General features: G+C 37.2%; 1 protein-coding gene across 12 annotated transcripts in view; it reads right to left on the bottom strand.

Moving 5' to 3' along the window:
• Positions 1-7875: 7875 nt before the first annotated feature.
• The window catches only part of ZBBX (zinc finger B-box domain containing), a 108838-nt gene continuing 96552 nt past the window's right edge, over positions 7876-20161 (bottom strand). For all 12 annotated transcript variants that reach the window (XM_046657793.1, XM_046657796.1, XM_046657799.1 and 9 more), the window contains 3 exons: positions 19810-20067; positions 9917-10055; positions 7876-8154 (listed from right to left, as the gene is read on the bottom strand). In XM_046657793.1, coding sequence (XP_046513749.1) covers positions 8028-8154; positions 9917-10055; positions 19810-20067 — 524 coding nt within the window. In that variant the 3' untranslated portion in view covers positions 7876-8027. The remainder of the gene's footprint in view (positions 8155-9916; positions 10056-19809; positions 20068-20161) is intronic.

Genomic DNA, 20161 nt, shown 5'->3' with positions numbered 1-20161 from the left:
CCACCAAATCTGGGGTGGTTATTTGTTCCAAGAAATTAGATAGTTAACCTGGATGTAAACTTTGCACAGTTGAGATTCCTTAAAGAAAATGAAAAAACACATTTCCTCTTCTGAGGTAACGGTTATGTTGACCGGTATTGTGGAATCAAGGAGAATAATTTCTCTAAATCTAATTGAAGAACTGAAGCATTTCTAGTTTTACATTCTAGAACAGGAAATACCATGCAATAAAGAATTGGCCATTTGGTATGGTTATAGTTTATCATTTTTGTTTATAGAAAAATAAAATTTCATCTATTCAAAGAAGTCTCAGTGAATCAGAAACTTTAATTCATGAAAAGACAGAAAGTAATTTTTAGAAATATGGAAAATTAAGTCGAGACTGTTTTTGACTAGCTTTATGTCAAAATTGTCTTTTACATAATAGTGCAATGATGTGTTTCACTAATACCAACTAAATGTGTTTTTAATGATGTTATAATAAACCTAACATCTTGAGAGGAGAGTGATGCTGTCAAAGTATAATTGTTTCAAACTTGCAGAATAAACCATGTACCCCCAGCACAATGTTTATTTGCAGATAAATGGCTCATTTTCACCTTGGCATTTATCTGATAGCGGAAGGAGAGATATCCTTGTAAAGTTCCATTATCATTATCCCTATTTTAATCACAAGCATCTGGTTGAGGTTTAGTTTCTCTTCTATAAAGAAGAAAATGTGGCCATTTCAAGAACGAATCAAGGGGAATCTGTGTGAGACAGGCTTGAGCTCCCATCAGAATCATCTCGCCCTGGATGCTGGACAAGCCAAGGCAAGTCACCTGCCACGTTTGTAATACTACTTTTGAAAGTCTGCTGGGACCTCCAGAGAAACTTGCCCTGAGGGTAATTCGGTGTGAAATTTCCCTTCACAGCTGTCAAGTAGATCAGTCCTGGAAATGAAAAAGTGGCTATGATGAGGACATTAGAGAACAAAATTAGGACGAAGCTCCAGGTTACTCATTTCCAGCAATGGCTCTTTGAGAATGAATTGATATTTACACTCGAGCCACATGTGAGAGGACCGCCTTGAGGAGGTCTAGTGAGAGGACCTGCGTTTCAGGTTAATGCTGTGTGAGCCTGGAGGTACTACCTGAACTGTTCCCATACAGTCACGCTGGTCCTGATGTACCACCAGCCCTTAATACCCTTTCCTGTACTGTCCCCCTCCTCACACCCATCCCAACATTTAGAACTCTGTCCTACAAACCTTCTCCCTTGACACTGAGTTTCTTCCCTGAGCGTCTTTCAGAGAAGTCTGTGGCATATCAGATCCACTTCACTTTTTAAAGACTACCTTAAATCATAGCCCTGGGCCTGCTGAGATACAGAGGCCATGTTTTACAAGAAATTGTTCTTCCCTCTCTCCACTTCCTCCCTCGCCGTGGGCTGGCAACAATTGCTTGGGTCCCAACCCAGCCCTGGGTCCTCCTTAGGTTATCATGTTGTGTGGCTTGAAAAATATAAACTGGACAAAAACTTCTCTCTCTGGATTTAGAATTGAAAAACCAATTCAAGGGACTGAAACAGGTAGTTGTCTGAGTAGAACTGAGAGGAAGGCTATGAGGCAGTGAGAGCCCTGAATGAACCATAATAAATGAAATCCTTGGGCATAAGTGGAAATTATGGGTGAACACAAGACACCAGTCAGTAGGGGAAAAAATAGAGCTAATGCTCCCCAAAAAGCAAGAACCTATGAGCATCCACAGCCACCCTGAAGGAGAGCTGCCTCAGGTCCAGGAAGCCTCAATTCCTGTGAAGTCAACTCTTCTATAGTTCCTGTTCTTGGATTTTTACACAACTCTACTTATCACTAAAATAAACGCACTTTACTTTCAGTATCTTGAGTGGGTTTCCGTACTTGAAGAAAAAAATATCTTACTAGAAGTCAGGAATATAGACAGCTGCCTAACGTTGGATAATTTTTGGATAACTTTCAGTGAATTGAAGAGGAGAAACTATCTTCTCTTTCCATGGTTCTCTGGAGTCTGGTCTTACAGCAAAGAGATGTAAATCTAGTCACTTATCTTAACAACATAACATTCTGTGAGAACATAAAGCTAAGAACATGGGCCTGAGAGGAGGCCCAGAGTTCTTCTAGGACTCTAGGCCATAGATCTCCAACTTTTGTGGCAGAATTTTCTTCAACCTTACAAATAACCTGATATAAAAAAATTCAAGCATAAAAGCTTTTGTTCAGCAATTCAGCCCCCGATCATATTCCTCCCCCAAATCAAGAAACCCTAAGAGTTCCCAGAACTCAGTTTGAAAGCAATTAATGTCCCATCTTATACATGGACTGTAAAGGATTTAAGCACTGCTATATGAGACTGTAACCATGGGGTTTTATCTCTGAGACCATCTGTCATCTCTGGCTCTACTGTCCTAATCAATTTTCCTATAAGAAGAAACTATTTTATATTTGTTCTCTATGTATTCTTGTGAAAATTTGCAACATCACAGGTTTCAAAATACCCTAATATTGGAACATTCATTTGATGTAAATATTTCATATCGTAGTATTTTTAACAGAGTGTATTGAAAGTCTTTGCCAAAGCAGATTGAGTTTGGACATCAGCCCAGAGACTGAACTTTAAAGAGAAGTCCTAAGGTGAAAACTTGAAGCTGAATAATGATGAGGTCTATGTTTGCGTAACTAAAGTATGTCTTTCAGACTAAAAAAGAGGAATGGTCCATGTAAGAAATTGAGTGATTTAAGTCTAAAGGTGTCTCTTAAATTTGACTTATTTAAATCTCAAAATGTTGGTTTCTACCACATATTTCCAACCACATTAACTTCAAAATGCATATATTCTGAAAGCAAGCAGCTGTGGATCAGTACTGAGGATAACGTGACAGGCTAGGATAGAGACACCAGTTGCCTTCAGTATCCACTCTCCCCATATTCCCCGGCAACACAACCCCAATTTTATTCTGAGCAGCAATGTGCCCCCTTAAGCAACTACATTTCCAAATTCCTTTGCATCTAGACTTGGCTAAGTTCTGGCCAATAAGATGTAAGCGGAAGTGATGTGTGAGACTTCCAGGAAGACTGGTTTACAGGAAGCTGCCTCAGCTGGGAGGTACCTATTTCGCTCTCCCCACTTTTCCCCTTCTTGATGACTTGAACCCAGATTGTGATGGCTGGAGATCTACAACCATCTTGGATGATGAGGTGACCCAGAGGATGGAAACAACATAGTAAGAGGTAGTTACCATACTAACTCTTGACTGCCTACTCCCAGACTTTACATACAAGAGAAATAAATTTCTATGTTATTCCATGGTTATTTGGTGTTAATTGATTCAGTAGACTCACTTACAAGGTATTCTTCCAGGGCTATGGCATAGGTGATCAGAAGAGAAAGTAAATGTGATGAGTACTTTTGAAAAGCAAAATGGGCATCTGTTCATCTCCCACCTGCACCTGCAGGTCTCATTTAATAAGTCCAGAAGCTGTTTTAGAACAGTGACATTGTTTAAATAAACAATAACAAAACTGTTATCCTATAAAAATATGACAATTACCTAAAAAAATGTGAAATTATATCAAAATTTACCCTAAAACATCACTTTCATATTTATGTTGAATATATAAGGTTTGGTTAATTGTAAAATAGGGAGGAAGTACATTTCCCCTCTTGGAAATCTTTCTAAGCATTTGCATTTAGAATAATGTATACTTGTTTTCTGGATAGAAAGCAGTACATATAGTTTCCTTCTAGAAGTAAGAGCACATAGACAGCCCTTTCAGAACTATGTTTCCATAACTGTTAGTGTCTATAAGTATTTGAAAAAAGATACAGAAGATAACTCCATCAATCAATTAATTCTTTTCATTTTAAACATAACTGTCACTTCATGGAGAACATTAGGAATATCCTCTCCTTTCCCTTAAATATGGAAGACATTTGCATTAAAAGAGGAGAATTTTTATTTCCTTAGAGTTAATCTATGCCTCCTGGTTATTCCTCAGCTCAAGTCATAATCCTGTTTGCAACATCATAATCATTTACCCAGCAAACAATCAGGGTGTCACTAACAAAGAATTATGACTTTAGGTGGGGGATAAACTACAGGCACAGATGAACTCTGAGGAAATAAAGATTGCTTTCATGCAAATGTGGCTAGTAATAAATAACCAGGGATGAAAATTATGATGAAATAGAATATCCTATAAAAACAGATTTGGGGAGGTATAAACAGTATGTTTTTAAAATGTCTCCTCTCTGGAAGTATGATGCACAGCGTGTTTATAAAGTACCAGAGCAATTTTAATATTTAAAAACTCTGAATTTGCACATGATAGAAGAAACCTATAAAAATAGGGAAGAATGTTTCAGAAAGATTTTTAATAAAATAAATTTACATATTTAGGTTGCAACATAAATACTAGCTTTATACATCTTTCAATCTAATTGTCCAACTCACTAAAAGTATTCTCCACTTTTAATATTGAGTGATTTTTGTGGACCATTTATGTCAACTTGATCCTAAATTCATTAATGGATCCATCCATTAATTTGTCTGTATGTTCAATGATTGTAGCTTAAAGTTATAAAAGTCATGATAATAAGCATGGCACAGCACATTCCAGTTCCAAATGTACTTTTGCGTTCACTACTGCATTTGATTCTCCCAACATTCCTTTGAGCTAAGTAAAGTCAATATTGTTTTTGTCATTTCATGATGAGGAAACACATTCAAATAAGTGATCTGCCAGTTAGTAAATAGTGTAAACTGATATTCTGTTCTTCTCTCACTACATGTGTCATACTGTCTCCCCTTGGGAAGAGACAGCTTATCAGTTGCATCCTGAACATTCATTCATTCATTTATTCATTCATTACTAATGACCAGCCAGTCTGAGCTCAGCATATGCTAGGGGCCAAGCGTACAGTGCTGAACAAATAGACATAATCCATGCTATACCGAAATTCACAGTATGGTTGAGAGACACACCTTCAAAAAACACACAAATAAGTTAATAACTATAAGTGCTATGAAGTAAAAAGTAGGATGACATGAGAAAGAAGATAGGAAATGGGGCAAGGGGAGTTAATTTAGATAAAACTTAGAGGAATCTCATTGAGAAGGTACAGTCTGAGACCTTAGAAATGAGAAATAGCATGTGGCCAAAATCAAGATGAGATAAGCTTTACTCAAGATCTTTCCAACAAATGAATCATAGGGACAAAGAGAAATGTTTTTTCTGAACCTTCTGCATCAAGGCATTATTTAAAATATCCCAGTGCCCTATTACAGAGAGGGAGCCATTTTGTGACATTCATTGTTGTGTTGTGTGACATACTCAGAGTGTGCAAGATGTCAATGACTTCAATGAACGTCAAACAACATATTAAAAGTATAAACTATAATGTCAATTTGTTTTCATCATGTGTATGTCCAGAGCCATAAAATTATAAAATTTCATATGGCTGTTACACCACCAAACTACTAAATCTCAACATGCATGGAAAGTCATGTGATCTTTTGTCCGATAGTTGCTAGAGACACACTGCTAACTCTAGTACTAGGAATATGGCCGTGATTCCTCTGGACTGTCTGAAATTCTCTCAACTCCACAGTCAGAACTAGGTGCATGCCTTTGAGATTTTAAGCTTGAGCTTCAAAATGAGAGAACACATTGAAGCTGCTTCAGGCAAAGGCTCTAATCCTATTTAGTTCTTATCTCCTCGTTAGACTAATGGCAAAGGAATTAAGGAAATTTTCTAAATGTGTGGTTACGGGAAGCAAATAAAGGCAAAAGGGGGTCTACTTTGCTCTGCCACAGGGGACCCTCATATTTAATTCTGAAGTCATATTGGAAGTCAAATGACAATGTCAATAGTACACTCCTTATCTCAAAGTCTTGCCAGAAATGCACTGATGACACTAATTATCAGCTCAACTTTTGTTTAAAAATTCTTACATTGTAAAAGGTAATGGCATCTTCTGAAATCTCTTTCTGAGCTAGCTCATAAAAGACTCAAGCTATGACTGAATACACTGAAGAAATAATAGTGGTCCTACTTCCCTAACAAGAATAGGGCAACACTCCCTTCCACTTTGTTTAAGAAACACACTGGAGTTTTATAAATTGTACCCAGAGAAACAATTTTCTTCTTCATCAGAAGGGAAAAGAAAGATGCCTTAGAGCAAAAGAGGGTAGGGAGAGTCAAGAAACTTTAAACTTGAGCAGACATGCTGGAAAGGAAAATAAGATCTTTTCCTATCCTAAGAGGTGAACAGCAAGCCCCATTTTAACTACAGATACTAAAATTCAGAAAGCTAGCAGCCTCAGGATGGGATGCCAGAGGGCTTTTGACACAAATGATGAAGCTTCAAGGGTGACTCACCCTCTTCTCTGTGGGATTGTGACAGAGGAAGTGCTAAGAGGATGGTAAAAATAATTGAGGAGTCACACTCTTAATTTTAAGGTATTTATTTCTTTTGAAAATTCTGATAATATGATTGGCTTTTCTGATTGCTTATTGTTCACTTATGTTAATCATTTTTAACAAAGAGCATTTTTATATTAAAAGATATAGAAATGGCCATAGGTCTCTTCATCATTTTCTAGCATCAGTAGAGGATGTGGGTATGATGCCAATACAATTTACTGATGCAATGGACAAAGTATCAAAGATAAATTTACACTAAACTACCATCAGTCTTGTAAAAGGGATTACTACCCAGAATTATGGAGACGATGAAAGAGTTTGAACCCTAAGATATGACTATGCTGTGGTGATGGCATAACCAACCCGCAGGGATGTTTTTCTAAGTCAACAAATTCCTTAAGAGGTAATTGTCCTAAAATGTCACAAAGTGACATCTATAAAAGTGTTCCACCCCCCATGTCTTCTTCTGCTCTTTTTTAAGCCCTTGAATTACAAGATCATGTAAAACCTTGACCACCACCGACCCCAGGATCTATTACTACCCAAGACTAGCAAAACACTTCCAAGTGTGTTATTTTCTTTGGCTGTCACAATGGTCCTTCAAACTGACTGTAGTAGTCATGGTTCTCCAGAGAAACAGAGCCAATTGTGCAGGCTAGCAAATCCAAAATCTATGGGCAGCCGAGCAGGCTGGAGGCCCAGGGAAGAGCTGATGTTGCTGTTTGAGTCCCAAGGCAGTCTGAAAGCAGAATTCCTTCTTCCTTGGAGTCCTTCAGTCTTTTTTCTATTAAGGGCCTCAAACTGATGGGATGAGACCCTACCCACATTGTGGAGGGCAATCTGCTTTACTCAAAGTCTATTGATTTAAATGTTAATCTCATCTAAAAACTATCTTTGTAGAAACATCTAGAATAATGTTTGGCCAAATATCTGGGTACCATACCCTAGTCAAGTTGACACACAAAATTAACCATCGTACTGACTCACCCAAAATAAAACTCTTTTGGGGCCTTTTCCATGTTTTACTAGAACAGAGAATTACAAGTATTGCAGCCACTTTATTTGGGCTCCTCTTTTTCTCTTCTAGCAGCAACTTTTGAAGCTACCAGAACTTCTATAAATGTCAAAAACACTAACAGAAAAGAAAACTGTAATTACCAAAGTAAAAAATGGATGCCAAGCACAATTAATGCTACTGCCAAATATGACTTGGCCATCAAATGTACCCTCTTATTGATGACATAATTATTTAAAATATAATTTAACAATTAAATATCACTTCAAATGTAATCATGTTCTATCCTATGGTAGATTCTAGAGACACAGCTATAACTGTTATTTTTTAAAATTCACCAAATTTTACTAATATGATCTGCAATATAGATTAGTGTTTGACATATAATATATCATTTGGAAGAAAAATCCCTTAAACTTATAATTTCAGTAACTTTTATTAGTCTGTAAACCTGGAAATATCAGAGACATTAATAATCAAGATCTCTTGGACAGGTAATCACTTGGTTGCATTTTCAGTTGTTTGTTTTACTCTGGGTGTAAAATGGAAACAGTAGTGAGCAAATATCCTTAGGTACTCTTTGACCATGGAAGTGTGATGACATGTTGCTTGTCAAGAAAATCTTCTTCCTCCTCATCTGTGCTGCTCTCAGAAAGTGTCAGCGAAGACTGAATTTCGGTATCTTTTTCAGAAGAGCTGGAAATACATTGAAAGATCAATACACAATATACAGAACCAAATTTCAACTCTTCATTTATCTTCTGATCAATACTCCATACATTGAAGTCATTGGAGACAGGCAGATATGTGCAGGCCATCTCAGACCGGGGCCATCATTTTCAATGTGTCCAATATACCAAGCCTCCTTTTAATGAAAAATTATCATCATTCTCCCTCTCCCAAGAAATGAAGCCACAGTGGAATCAAGGAGAGAAGATTTTATGGTCTCTGGTTGTGTCTTTCATTAATGATTCAGAAGGCACTTCAGAAACTTGCAGAGCCTCAGGGTCATCATTAAGAACATTCATCATTACCTTCACTGTTTAATACAATCCCAATGAACAGACTGCCAGATAAATCACCTCTTTTGTGTACAGTAAATTAGGACGTTGTGGATAGCCAGTGAAGATAGGTCGAAACCAAAATTAATGACAGCAATTATTTGTTTTATTTTGTTGTGTTTCATTGTGGAGAGGAGCGTTGGAACCTCTAGCACACAGGTGTCTGGAGTTTGGGAAGAGGCAGCGTGGGAGAACAGAGAGGAGCCTGCATAATTTCAGATTCTTTGGTACAAGTTATCTAGATTTTCAGCCCATGTACGCCACTAAATAATATAAAATACTTCACCCCGTGATGGATATAACTGCTGTTTGAGTCCTTTTTTATCCCTAACACAGGCTAAACCAGCAGTTCTTTAAACGCTGGTCTGTGGACCAGTGTATATCCGTGATAGAACATTTTCCCTGGTCTAAGAAGAGAAGAGAAAATAAGGACTTTTTCATGATATTTTTAATTTTAAAGATCTGTTAGAATGTTCCCCTTATACTTTTAATATTAAATGTCCTTTCTTTAATGAAACAATGGTGAGAGGATGTGGAAGGTTTAGTTACTTTGTTTTTAATGACATTTTAAAGGAAAAGATAGCAACTTTATATTGATCCCTCTTTTTTAAAAATGTAAGTGGAGTTAGAAATGCAAAAATCCAAGAACCACAGCTAAACGGTTTCCTCTTTCAGAAAGGCAGACTAAGAGACTCTTGATTCCCTTTTACTGCAATATTAGACTAGAAATGAAAGGAATTTACAATCCAATGGATTTTTATTTTACATTTATGTTAGTCCTTCTAGAAGGGACCCTTCTCCTCCTTTTTCAAGAAATGCCAGTATGTCAATAGTAGTCTGACATGGTAGACTACTTTTCTGAAGCATTTATTACTATAACCTATGTTCCTTATAAACCAATCAGCATCCCTAAATGTTCTCATCTTTTGTGAGGAAAGAATGAAATGATACAGATTAAAATACCCTATCATTAACAATCTAGACTCGATTTCAAGAAAGAAACTTCTCAATATTCTATTCTGAAAACTTTATTCACTTTACGATTTCATTAATGCATATTTATGGGACTTATTAGCTTAATTAATGCAAATAAGGCAATTGTTTTTCAATATAAGAAGAAATGCTGAAGGATTATTAAATTCCAAATGTCTTTTCATTTTTCTGTCACACATTGTGCAGCAGAGAATTATCTCTTTACATTAAAGTAACACCCTCATAAGCCTTTTACTAAATCCTGATAATAGGTCAGCAAAGGACCCAAACATTTTACAAAGAATGGCCATATAAAGTACACACATGAGGACAATTTTTCTTCATATAGTAAAGATAACTAGTTGGGGCTTGTCAAAATTTTTACTATCTACTATCTTTACATATAAGCTGCAGGCCTAACCTACCTCAGGTCCTCAGCTCCACAGGGACCCCTCGCACGTGATGTCTTAAGGAAATCCAGGGTAGTCTGACTTATATTCAGCGAATTGTTGTTGAAGGCTGCTAACTCTTCTGAGGTTAGGCTGTGAAGTTTTTCTGAAGGATCTGAAACATTTTATTTCATGCATCATCAGCACATAAATTCAAGAAACAAATGCACAGTACATGGTGCTGAAAGTTTATCCAGAGGAAACTACAAGCAGCATGAAGAAAGTGAGCACAGATTTTTAATCATCACTCAATTTTCTAATGTTTGTGGGGTGGGCAGAGTGTGAGGTAAATTTGATCTGAGATTCCAAATTAGAGTATGGATATCAAGTCACTTTAATCATGTGGATTTTTTTTGGTGAATTCCCCAATTATTTTTTTCAGTTTAATAGAGATATAATTGACATGCAACATTGTGTAAATTTAAAGTGTAAAATGTGTTGATTTGATACACTCAAATATGGCAAAATGATTACCATCACAGCATTAGCTAACATCTCTATCACATCACACAATTACCATTTCTTTTTTGTGGTGAGAACATTTAAGATCTACTCTCTTAGCAACTTTCAAGTATGCAATAGAATATTATTAACTATAATCATTATGCTGTATATTAGATTCCCAGGACTCATTCACCTTATAACCGGATGTTCGTTCTCTTTGAACATCTCCCCTTCTCCCCGACCCCCCAGGCCCCAGCAACCACCATTCCAGTGTCTGTTTCTATGAGTGAGTTCAGCTTTTTTTAGATTCCACACATAAGTGATACTACATGGTATACATTATATTTAAGAAATATGTCAAATGTCCTGAGAATTCACAAAATTCCAAAGAAAATCAAGTGATCTTCTTTAAAGTTAGAATAGTGCACAACTCAACTTGTCTGAGTGTTAACCACTTTATTATCTCTTTTGTCTTCTAAGAAATAAAAGCTTTACCCCAACACAGTCTGAGGCAAAGGTTAGTCTTGACAAAGCTGCCCTTTCTTTTTCTGCCTCCTTGCTTTGTTTGGGCAGAAAATAGCCATTTGTATGTGAAAGGGGGAAGCCTTGATCCTCTCCCTTCTCCTGGAGCTGGCCTATGAGTCAGCCTAGGTCAGGACAAAGAGTGCAAGTTAAGGAAGCAAATGCACAGATGACTTAATGATTGTTTGACTTTACCATGGTGTGAAAGCAGTACATACTCAGTAGAAACTACACTTTGAATTTTGAATTTTGATCTTTTCCCAGGCTAAGGATCCTCTCTTGTGATGCTGGGCAGCGGCCGTGAGCCGCAGCTCCCAGTTAGCCATGTGTTTACGAGGGTAAACAACTCATATGCTTCCAACCATTCTGTTCCCAGACAGCCATTCTGTTGTTCACGTTCAGCACATTGTTTAATAAACTACATGTGATATTCAACACTTTACTATAAAATAGGCTTTGCGTTATAAGATTATGCCCAACTGTAGGCTAACGTAATTGTTCTGAGCACATTTAAGGGAGGCTAGGCTAAGCTATGATCTTTGGTAGGCTAGGTATATTAAATGCATTTTCAACTTACAATATTTTCAACTTATGATGGATTTATTACTACGTAATCCCATCATAAGTTGATGAAGATCTGTATAAGCAAACATATCTTTATATAAACTACCAATACGTCAAGTATAATAATAAATATGATTACTGTATTAATGCCTTCTTTTTGTCATTGACAAAGTTGCAACAGCCATCGAACTTATACATAAGATTATGCCATGATGACTTTACAACTGTTAAAATTACTGGGTGCTACTCTTTCCTTCACTCTTATGAAAGTGCCAAGTAAATAGCCTCCTGATTAGAAGGACCAAACACCAAACTACATGCATTCTACACTTTACTGAAGAGTTGGGGTTTTTTTTAGTGCTTAGTGTTAACTTGAAGTCTTTGAGCAAGCAGATTTCTCTTCTCAAAGTAATTTAGATTATTACTCCTGCTGCAAGAAGGCTTCGATACATTTACAACCGGAAGTGCCCTTTAAATTATTTATCCCAGTGACTTTCAAATTACGATACACCGATAAATTCGGTACTCAGAGATGAGGCTCCTGCTCCCACCACCCCAAAGCAATCAAGACAGCTTAACTTGGTCTCATTTAACTTTGGGAGCTCTATAGAAGATTAATTTTGGGAAAAACCAGATTCCTCAGCCAGCATTTTTGTTCAGTTCCCACTTGTGGGAGATTAGGAAACTGAAGGCCCACAGGAGATCGGTAATTTGTTGAAATTCACACAACCACATAGTAGAAGAACTGGAATTAGACCAGAGCTCTTTTAGTTCACCGATATCACCAATAACTATGCTCCAGGATCTAATTCTTTAGCTTTAGGCTACTATCTTCTCTGCTATTTTTCCACAAGGTAAAAGAAGATAGTTATGCAAAGTACCTTAACATGCCCCAATGACAGGGAACTTTACCTGTTGGAAAGTAGTCAGTTCAGGCTTTGGAAAATCTAGAGTAGAACTACAGTAATGAAACCCAATAGCGGTGCTTAGACCTAAAGAATACCACCAGGAGAGGTATCCAACCTCTGTTAGCCTTTGAGTCCTCACTGAATGAGCACAGAGTTAATTCAGATTGTACAAACAGAATGGGGCTATTTTTGTATAACTGTTAATTCTCAAAGTTATATTTCAGAATACCTTGGGAAGTTAACAGGAGCAAAGGTGACATCACTTGATTTTCAAGGCACAGAAAAATAAAATTGCTTACAAAAACCTTATTGCAGGTTAGTGTTAAACCTAAAAGGCCAATTGTCCAAAAACTTAAGTCTCCTGATTTTTTTCACACAGGACTAGGGAAGACTGGATTGACATTTATACTGGAAATTTTACTTTATAACTGTCGAGTCAGTTTTCCATCCCTAGAGTAAGACTGTATGTTCTCGGATCATTGATGAATCTCTTAAATACAATAATAATGAATTAGACAAAGGGGGAAAGTTGACTAAAATGCAAAGTTCTAAGGTATATTTCTAAAACTCAAGTCATTTAAAACACATACATAAAACTTTATCCCACAGGGAAAGAACACTCATATAAATAAAGAAAATGAAGGAAAAATGAAAGGAAGAACCAGAGAAACAGGTTAAAGATTTCAAAGAATGGAAACAAAGCAGATAGGTGATTTCCCAATAAGGAACCAAAAGGAAAAACAACGACGACAAAAATTTCTAAAGGACTATCTAGCGTAGCAACAGACAAATGATGTACCGATATTTAGGAAGTGTGACAACCAGGACACTCACCCTGTAACCTGTGAGCCCCACCCCAGCCCTCAGCCTCTTGTTTTCCTTTCCTTTCCTCTATCTTCCTTTTACCTTCATTCTGCCCACATCTTCGCCCTTTCAAGTAGTCACAATAGTGATTTGAAGTAAGGATTTGGCAGTGAGACAAAGGAGTGGGGCCAACCTGCCTGGACTTGTGCCTGGCTCTTCTTTGCACCCGGGGGAGACGGGGGCAGTTTCTGCGCCACCCAGAGCCTCAGATACTGTATCCACAAAGGGGAGATTAAGAGTAGCACCTGCCCCTACCACCTCCCAGGGTAGCTATGAAGAGCAAATGGAGCAACCTCATATCTAAAAACAAACAGTGACTATTATTACTCATTGAGTGGTTTCATATTCCTTATATCAGAATTTTTTTTTAATATGTTGACTTTCACTTGTATGTAGCACTCAACTTTTTCCTGAAATTCAAAGGCACAAAAGATTGCCATTCTAGCCCATTTTAACCTGTCTTTACAAGAGTTATTTAGTTAATTTGCTAACTACAAATCCTGAATTGCAGTTTCACAGTTGAATATCTTACTTGATGGTCAACCTCTGAACAGAGGCTCTAACCACTCAGGAAGCCACTGCCTCACTATTCCACTTCACAGACAGCATGGCTACGTCTGCTAGGACCGGGGAGATTTTTTTTCTTTTTTGTTTAAGAAAAAGTACTTTCCTCTCTTTAATTACCTGGCTCAGTTAACTACCTATGGACCCACACAAACACAGGATTGCTGTGGGAATTTCAGGACCACAAAGACTCTTAAACCACAAATCAGAACAAGTTGGAAACAAATGAGTCATTTTTAACTACTGAAAAGCTGAATGCTTTAAAGTGCATCATTACTGATACTTTCTCATAATGCATATCTTCTGATATTTTCCAAATTTCTTCAGGTTAGAACAATATCTGAGAACCGACAAAGTGCCTTAGTAATTAAGTTATACCTGGTATGTTGAGCTTTTTAAGGAAGTGACTGTAGTGTTATTTACAAAGATATTTCTGGAAGGAATAAGAATATGGCAAGAACTATAGCTAACTGTCATCCTCAAAGTGGTCTAGAATAAGACATAGTTTTAGAATGGAAACAGCTTTTAGATGTTTCTGACTAAAAACTGGACTTACCATGAGCACATTACCTTACTGTATGTAGAAAGCTCCACCCACTGGTTCCTTATATAATTTAACAGATTTTTCAGGACTTATTATGCTAGGCACTGTTAAGAGTGTGTGTGTGTATGTGTGTGGAGAGAAAGAGAAATAAATTTTCATAAATACAATATTTAGTACATAACTGAGTTCAGTCACCAATTTTATGATACAGCCTATTATTATCCCCATCTTTCATATATAGAAACTGATGCAAAGTGAGGTTAAGAAAGTAAGTCATCCAACATCACGAAGCTAGTAAGGGTTGGTTTCAAGTTCTAAAACCGGACTCCTGCCCCAGAGCCTGGCTCTCAACCACCTGTTTTGTTGACCCATCTCCTGACGCAGCAGGAAGTTGTGTCTGCAACCTGCACACACAGGTCCCCTGCCCTGCCCACCCCGCCTGCTTCTGACATGGCTGCAATATCAGCCACAGCAATCTGAATCAAAGGAGAGACACTTCATGTAGTTATTTCCTGTCTTGTCTTCTCCCCGCTCCTTGGCACGGCTGTTTTCCACAGAACTTAGAGGAAGTGGACGTATCCTAGAGCTAACAGAAAACAAGTCAGAAAGGTTGCTGCTAACAAAAATGCAGCTTTCACAGCGATATAAACACATTTACATTTGTATAAGAGTCGAATTGCGTAGCTGTGCCTGTGTGAGACCAAACTTCATGAAGCGATTTTCCAAACGGCACCGTTAAGTAGTGAAATGTGGTGCAATTTTTCTGCCCATTGATGCTAAACAGAATACAAAAGCCTTGTGCAGATTCAGTGAATTTTCTAGAATAGGGCCTGATTTCAACACAGCATCTGTCGCCTCACTGACTGTTGGGTTGATTCAGTTGATGTGCCGTCCTCTTTCTTCCTCAGCTCCAGGTGAGTGTCTCAAAGCTGTGCCCTCAACCAAAGCCACTCTTTCCAAACAGAAAGAGAGCCATCCCCAGTCAAGTGTGTGGAAGTGATTGCGTTCTATTCCTGGACCATCAGAAAAGCCATTCACAGAATCCGCAGTGTGTGCCCACTTTCAGAAACAAAAAGTGATGTATTCTAGTAAAAATACTGGTGTTGGTGTATGAGAAAATGGGTGACATAGGGAAACAATGAAGCATGTTAGATCAAAAGTGATAAAGGAAATGGGAAAGCTGAGTGGTTGGAAACAAAAAAAAGACTACTGTTTGTAAAGTACTGTATTTCATTTGTAAATAATGGAACTCATCAATTTATCAGAATAAGAAGTGCTCATTTTCTGATTAAAAACTGTATGCTTATCCTTTTAGATCCAGTTCAGGCTTCATTTTAGAATTGATCTTTAATGTGAGAATTACCTCCAAGGAGATTTACATTTAGTAATTTAGAGTAAAGCAAAGGAATGATGGGTGGGTAAAGATGGGTCATATACTCTCCTCCTTCAACCTCTAATGAAATAAATAGAAAAAGCAGAAAAATAAAAAGTCAAATAAAATAAAATCATAAAAGGAACCAAATGAAAAAAGGATACAAGTTCACATAATGAACTTTGACAAAGGGCAACCAAAGAAATAAACAGAAGATTCACTGAGGTGTACTGCTGTCCAACGCCCCCACCCCACCCAATACACACACCAAACTAGTAATAGCAAAAGGCGAGTCATCTAAAGTTCTGACAAGTCTCACCAGAAACACATTAATTTGGAGAAAAGCAGGTGAAGGGGAAGTAAGGAGAAAATATTTGAAATATTTTTTAAAGCCCCTAAATACCCACCATAAGACCTTAGCGGAGGCAAGAAAATTGCAAACTCGTAGGTGTCCCTACAGGGACAGAACACACTGGAAACCAGGTCCAGTGAAGTTTGGCATTTAATAAAATCTAGAAAAAGACAAGAGAGCCCAGATCCTCCAACAAAGGAGGCTGAGCTCCCAGTCCTTCGTCTATCCTCCCCATGCCTTCGAGCCAGCAGGATACAAAAAAGAGCACATTACCCAACCCGCAAAGGTGGCTCCAAAGAGAAGACTGACAGATCTCAGGACAGGCGGAGAGCATTTCAGGGAGAATGCAGGCTCACTATCCCAGAAAAGACGGAGGATAAGAGCAGAGCCACTCACAGTAAGGCTGAGCACGTAAGATACAAAGAAAGGACAGTAACTAGCCATGCAAACAAACGGACTAGAATCCAGGAATCCATAGCACGCAAAACCTGATTGAACAAAAGACCAATCTGGTAGAAAACAGATCAAGACCATAAGAAAATTTCCCAGAAGTCTCTCGGTTACAAAAGGAATAACAAAAGCAACATTTTTAAAAACAGTAAAACTAATCTCAAAGATCAACCAACAATACATCAGACATCACAAAGGAAAATAGTAAATGGTCACCTGTTCCTGGATTGGCTCCTGTACCAGAAAAAAACAAGCTATAATGGACTTCATTGAGACAATTTAAAAAATTTTGATATGCACTATAGATTATATTGTATCAATGTTAAATTTCCTGATTTTGATCATCGTACTATGATTATGTAGGAGAATGTCCTTGCTCATGGGAAATACACACTGAAATATATTTTGGGGAAGGGTCATGATGTTTATAACTTCCTTTCCAATAGTTCAGAAAAAAAGAGCAGTGTGTGTGTGTGTGTGTGTGTGTGTGTGTGCACGCCCATGCGCGTGCGTGCATATATGTAAATAGGCCAAAAGACAAACAGGTAGTGAACTGGTAAAGTGTGCATTGGCATTTTTTGTACTATTCTTCCGTTCTTGCAAATTTTCTGTAACTTTGAAATTATATCAAAGTAAAAAATTACCAAAAAACATGTCAAAGCAATACCTGTAGAGAGCTAATTTATTGTCGATCAATAAAGAATGAACTATAACCAGCTGAAAATTGAAATTCTGATATAATAGTCAAGCTTGAGATAATCATAGTAAATGCAAAAGAAAATAAAAACTGGTTAAAACAGTTGCAGAAAATATAACTAAATACATTGTACAAAGAGGATCCAACATAGACAAAATAGGTTTCTCAGCAGGAGAAAGCCAAATGGAACAGAAAAGCAATTCAAATATGCGATAGAAAATTTCTCTGAAAATAAAGAAGAACTTATTTTGCAGACAGAAAGAGAACCCTATGTTTTAAGAAATGCTTAATTATTGACATGGAAACACAATCCTGGGTCCATTTATCAAATTTCAAAGATTCAGAAAAAAAATTTCAAATATCCCATCAGGAAAGAAGCCTGTCACATACAAGAGAGAGGAGGAGTCAAAAATCAAGGCGACCTCAAACTATTCACAGTAGAATGCAGATCGAGAAAACAACAAATTGGGACATACAAGGTTGAAGAGAAAAGTGACACAAAGAAATTACCCTCAGCCCCTTTGTCATTCCTGCCTTCCCAAACAGCAAAGCACTCAAGGAATGGAGCACCCATGAGCCCTACTGGGGGGAAAACACTGACAATTAAATTCAATCAAACAAAAGTTAAATGGAAAAACTTTGGCCTGGGGTCCACCAGTTCAGATCCCGGGTGCAGACATGGCACTGCTCATCAAGCCATGCTGTGGCAGGCATCCCGCATATAAAGTAGAGGAAGATGGGCACGGATGTTAGCTCAGGGATAGTCTTCCTCAGTGAAAAGAGGAGGATTGGCAGCAGTTAGCTCAAGGCTGATCTTCCTCAAAAAAACTAAAAATAAAAACTAAAGGACTAATAGCAGCATATTCATGGACCAAAGACAATAGAGAAAAGTCTACTATGTGCAGAGGAAAAAAAATGAGATCCACTAAATTAATCTAGCTAACTTGTCAATCAACCACAAAGATAAAAGACAGATGTTCTCAAGAATGCCACAATCAAACCTTCTAGAGATCAATCTAAATAAAAAAATTCCCTAATTGCGAAGTCATAGTAAAAATGCTGGTGCTGATTACTTAATCCATATGCATTTTCACTAGGAAAAAGAAAATAAAATGAAACCTTGAAAAAATGAAAAATTATAACATAACTATAACAGGAATGTATTTAATACTATCTACAATCACATGTGGTTAAAAACAGTAAGAAATAAGTCCTTGTCTTTTACCATAGGGATTTAATCATTACTGTCTAAAACTAAGTCATGTAGTTAAAAATGGCCTCAATTGCTTACTGTTTCTTTTCATCTTTTTTCTTAGTTTTTAAAGGGATATTTGCAAAAATTACAGGTTAGACCATATAAAATTAACAATATTCCACTGTCTTTTGTCTACAAAAGGGCAATTTCATATGGTTTAACTTAACAATTTTGCAGTGAAAAAATACTTATCTAAAATGTCCAATTTCCTGTAGTTTCATTTCAACTTTTAAGTTGGATAAATATATATATAATTTTAAAAAAATAGAGAGCATGTCTATTTTTTATAAAATTATTACTATTTTTCCTTCAATCTATTCATCCTTCTAACTATATAGTCTTATATGTATACTTAAGATATAAACAGATGTTTGAAATGCTGCTTATCAAATGTTAATGGTTGTTTTCGGAGTGGTAAGACTTTGTGGGGATTTTGGCTTCCTTTTTTGTGTTTTTTTGTGTTGCTTGAATTTTTCAAAACCAAGATGTATTCTTTTCAGGAAAATAGCAAAGTCACTATTCTAAGGTGAAAAAGGGAGGATATTACTAAAAAAGAACAAAAGCAAAAAAAAACAAGGGAGGAGCATGTGTGGAATACACAGGCCTAGAGGTTTCTGGCCTGCCTCTTGGATCTGCAGCTGGCTTCTATCAAATTGCATGAACAACTTTCTGATGAAAATTAAGAGGACTATTTCCCCTGACGTTCTGTTACTGAACCAGATCTCTACATGTTCAAGAATAGGGCTGTGATTTGCTAGACTTCATCCTTTGAGGTTTAGGAAATAGAACGCATGAATATAATTGCTCTTCAAACAGGTCTGCCAGCCAGCAGCACTGGCATCAACTGGGTACTTGTTAGATGTGCAGAATCTCAGGCCCCACCCATGCATAGTGAATCAGAATCTTCATTTTAACAAGATCCTCCGGGGATCTGTGTACACACGGCAGCTTGAGAAATATTTCTTTAAAAGATCTGACAGCTCAATCTCCCAACAAGGGTCTTGAGCAGTAGCTTTCATAAAGCTACAGGGATTAGCTACTCAGTCGGTTTGTAGAAAGGAGAAAAAAAATTTTATCTGTCCACACAAAGGTCCTTATGCCGCAATTTAACTGCGTACCATGTGGGCTAAGGGGACTACCTCTGGTGTGGCTGGGCATTCACATATTTTATGACATTTTCAGGGTGATATCACAGGATATCCAAGAAAACAGACAAAAAAAGTTGATGGTATGAAGAGAGAAAGAGAAAGGCTTGTTTTTTTGGAGCACAATATGAAGAATCAGGCAGAAGACTGAGTTAACATTGTGTACACTGAAAAAAAAATAGTATTACCTGCAAGATTTCTCATCACATTTAATTCTTTTTCCAAACTGTCTAAGGTTTGTTGATCAGCAGTGCCATCTAAGAAAGGCTCATTGTGGTCAGTAATATCAATGTATTCAATTTCCGAAATTTCAGAAGCAGCTCTAGATAATGATGGAGCAGCTGCACTTCTTGATCGAGGACGAGGGGAGGAAAGGCAGCTGGAGCTTCTTTTAACAGAGTTGGAAAGTGGTAAATTTGCCATTGAAGGTCTCTGTGATGTCTGACCTAAAATGAAAAATGAAAAAATTGAAATCAACTGTTTTTAAAACTCTGAACGAGTGCTTAAAGATACAAAATACCAGTCTGTGAACTTAGATCA

This window comes from Equus quagga, chromosome 4, assembly GCF_021613505.1.
Source record: "Equus quagga isolate Etosha38 chromosome 4, UCLA_HA_Equagga_1.0, whole genome shotgun sequence".
Taxonomy (NCBI): Eukaryota; Metazoa; Chordata; class Mammalia; order Perissodactyla; family Equidae; genus Equus; species Equus quagga.
This window is presented reverse-complemented; position numbering and strand designations above follow the sequence as displayed.